At 36.1% G+C, this 2,613-nt stretch overlaps 1 protein-coding gene across 1 annotated transcript in view; it reads right to left on the bottom strand.

Moving 5' to 3' along the window:
• C9 (complement C9) overlaps window positions 1-2,613 on the bottom strand; it is a 57,033-nt gene that overhangs the window by 11,120 nt on the left and 43,300 nt on the right. Inside the window, exon 9 of the mRNA XM_003792989.3 lies at window positions 1,560-1,735. Coding sequence (XP_003793037.2) covers window positions 1,560-1,735 — 176 coding nt within the window. The remainder of the gene's footprint in view (window positions 1-1,559; window positions 1,736-2,613) is intronic.

Below are 2,613 nucleotides of genomic sequence, written 5' to 3' on the forward strand. Positions count from 1 at the left end.
AGAATATGGGGAAAGGGGAGAGGGAGGGGAGAGGGGAGGATGGGTGGAGGGAGGGTGATTGGTAGGATCATGCCTATGGTTCATCTTATAAGGGTATATATGAATCTTTCTGTATGTAGAATATAAATGTCTTAACACAATAACTAAGAAAATGCCATGAAGGCTATGTTACCCAGTTTGAAAATATTTCAAATTGTTTATAAAAACAGCACACTGTACCCCATGACAGTATTAAAGTACACAGCTATGATTTAATAAAAAAAATTATGATTTTAATTTCATATATGGATGTGCTAATTTGATCAGCTTTTCTTCACTCTTCATCTTACTTTGGGACAAAACATTTGAAATATATACAAATATGTTTGCACCTATGTTAATACGAGTGGCTATATTTCTATAAGCTAAAAGAAGAGATTATAAAATTTTTTAGTTTCTGAGTTCCTTTCTCACATAAATGAGATAGTTTTGGTGATACACTCACTCTTTAAAGATAATAAAATAGAACTCAAGTTTATCAAATTAAGTCAAAAAAATAGAATAACCAAAATTAAAAAATAGAGTAACTCAAGTTAAAAAATAGAATAACTCAAATTAATCAAACTAAGGGAGCAGTCAAAGACATATTTGACTTGAGGGAAGAAAATTGTGAAAACATAAAAAGTAGAAAAAGCACTTCCTAATAGCATCAGCAATAGAAGATGCAAAGAAAAACACATGCCCTTTTTAGTTGGTTTGGGGGAAAAAAAAGATAAAGATAACTGATGGGAAAACAAAGACCAGGCTAAATTACATTGTCATTTATAAATATCTTTACAATTAGAACATATTTATTTTTCTCTAGGAATAAGCACTGGACTGTGAGCTCCTAGAGGGGTTTATAAGCTGAATACAATTCCCACCCATAAGAATTACTCGCCCTCGTTCTGATTTTCTTGGACTCATGAACATTTCATTCATAAAGATCCTTAATAAATGAGATTCTCCTGTGTTCAAGATGGTAGTCTGATACCACATGATGGCGTCAGATGGCCAACGTCAAGGCCAGATGGGAGGGAACTATGATCCCTGAGTATGTATTTTGTGGCAGTCTGTGCTATAGGCTCCACACAAGCAATCTTGTTAAATTCTCAGAATAAACACAGAGGAGAATTTGGTGTCCTAGAAGTCAGAAAGCATCACACATGTAGTAAGAGACAGAGACAGGAACTCAGCTCACTTTTCTGACTCTGCCTTTTCCTCTGTGCTATGTCTTTTTCCAGGAAAGAGACGGGAGTGTGTTTGAATGCTCCCATCTCTTTCATTGAAGCTGACTCTTCATCTGAACCACCTGTGACATTCCATAGGCAAATGAGGCTGTCTGGATGCAGTGGCTCACACCTTTAACCCCAGCACTTTGGGAGGCTGAGGCAAGAGGATTGCTTGACCCCCAAATTTCAACACTGCAGAGAGCTATGATCACACCATTGCAGTCCAGCTGGGGTGACAGAGCAAAATTTTTTTAAAAAGCAAAACAAAGAAAATGACATCCTGTTCTATTTGAAATGAACATTTCTTACTTTTTGACTAATGAGTACTGGAGCATCATTTACAGAAGAGGCCCATTTGACAAAGTCAGTCACATCAACCCTGGGATCTCTGAGGAGTTTTTCCTTCAGTTCATGAGCGTAATTTCTGGTTCCACCTCGTATGAGTGAGATAACATCGTCTATGAGGTTTTCTCTGGTGATGTTTACTGAGAAGAGAAGGAGCAATTAAAAAGAAGCATTTGTAGTTCTGTGGTCAGTCACCAAGATGACATTCAAAAAAAATTGTTGAGCCCTTTTAGAATAGTATAGTATATGTATTGAATTTTAACTATAAAGAATGCTTATGCAATTTCTTCACCCCAACTCTGTAAGGGTGATTTTTATTAGTAGCCAATTGTAGATTTAAATCATATCTTTTAAAAATAAAATTAGCACAGATAATCTAGCTACATTGATAATTCACAGCTCGTCACATGCCCACGTGTACACACAAGCACAAAACATGACGTGGGGGTGTACTATCTATTTTTTGTTATAGATGTCTTCATAATTACATTTTGTATAGGTTTGCTTTAAACTATTTTAAGATTATAAAAAGATCAAAGACTACAAAAATGAATAACATGAAAAGAAAAATTTCTTTCCACTTCAAAATTCTACCCGTCCTTCCTTTTGTGTCTCTCAGTAGACTAAGCCAATTTTGGCAAATCTCTACCAGTCTTTTAGAGTTGTGAATTTGTTTAACTGAAAAAGAATTTCAAGATGATTTCTCTTATGCTTCCTCATTTTCATGAGTGAGAAAAACTTAAGAGAGGTGGAGTGAACAGCCAAAGATTACAGTTAGCTTAAGGGCCAAGTAGAGAAATTTACCACGTGATGGAAAATTCAGGTTTTTTCTCACTTCATCAATGGTTTTCACCATGCCCACATCTTAATTGTTGGTGTATTTTTAAAAACATTAGGTTTTTTCCTGCTTCTGCCCCTCGACTATCAGTTGACATCTTTAAGGTGTTCTGGCTTTCCCCCCACACCGATGGGCTGTAGGAGAGGAGGCGATTCATGGGCTTTAGCACCTTTTCTGGTG

The sequence above is a fragment of the Otolemur garnettii genome, unplaced genomic scaffold (genome assembly GCF_000181295.1).
Source record: "Otolemur garnettii isolate 467f Iridium unplaced genomic scaffold, OtoGar3 scaffold00063, whole genome shotgun sequence".
Lineage (NCBI taxonomy): Eukaryota > Metazoa > Chordata > Mammalia > Primates > Galagidae > Otolemur > Otolemur garnettii.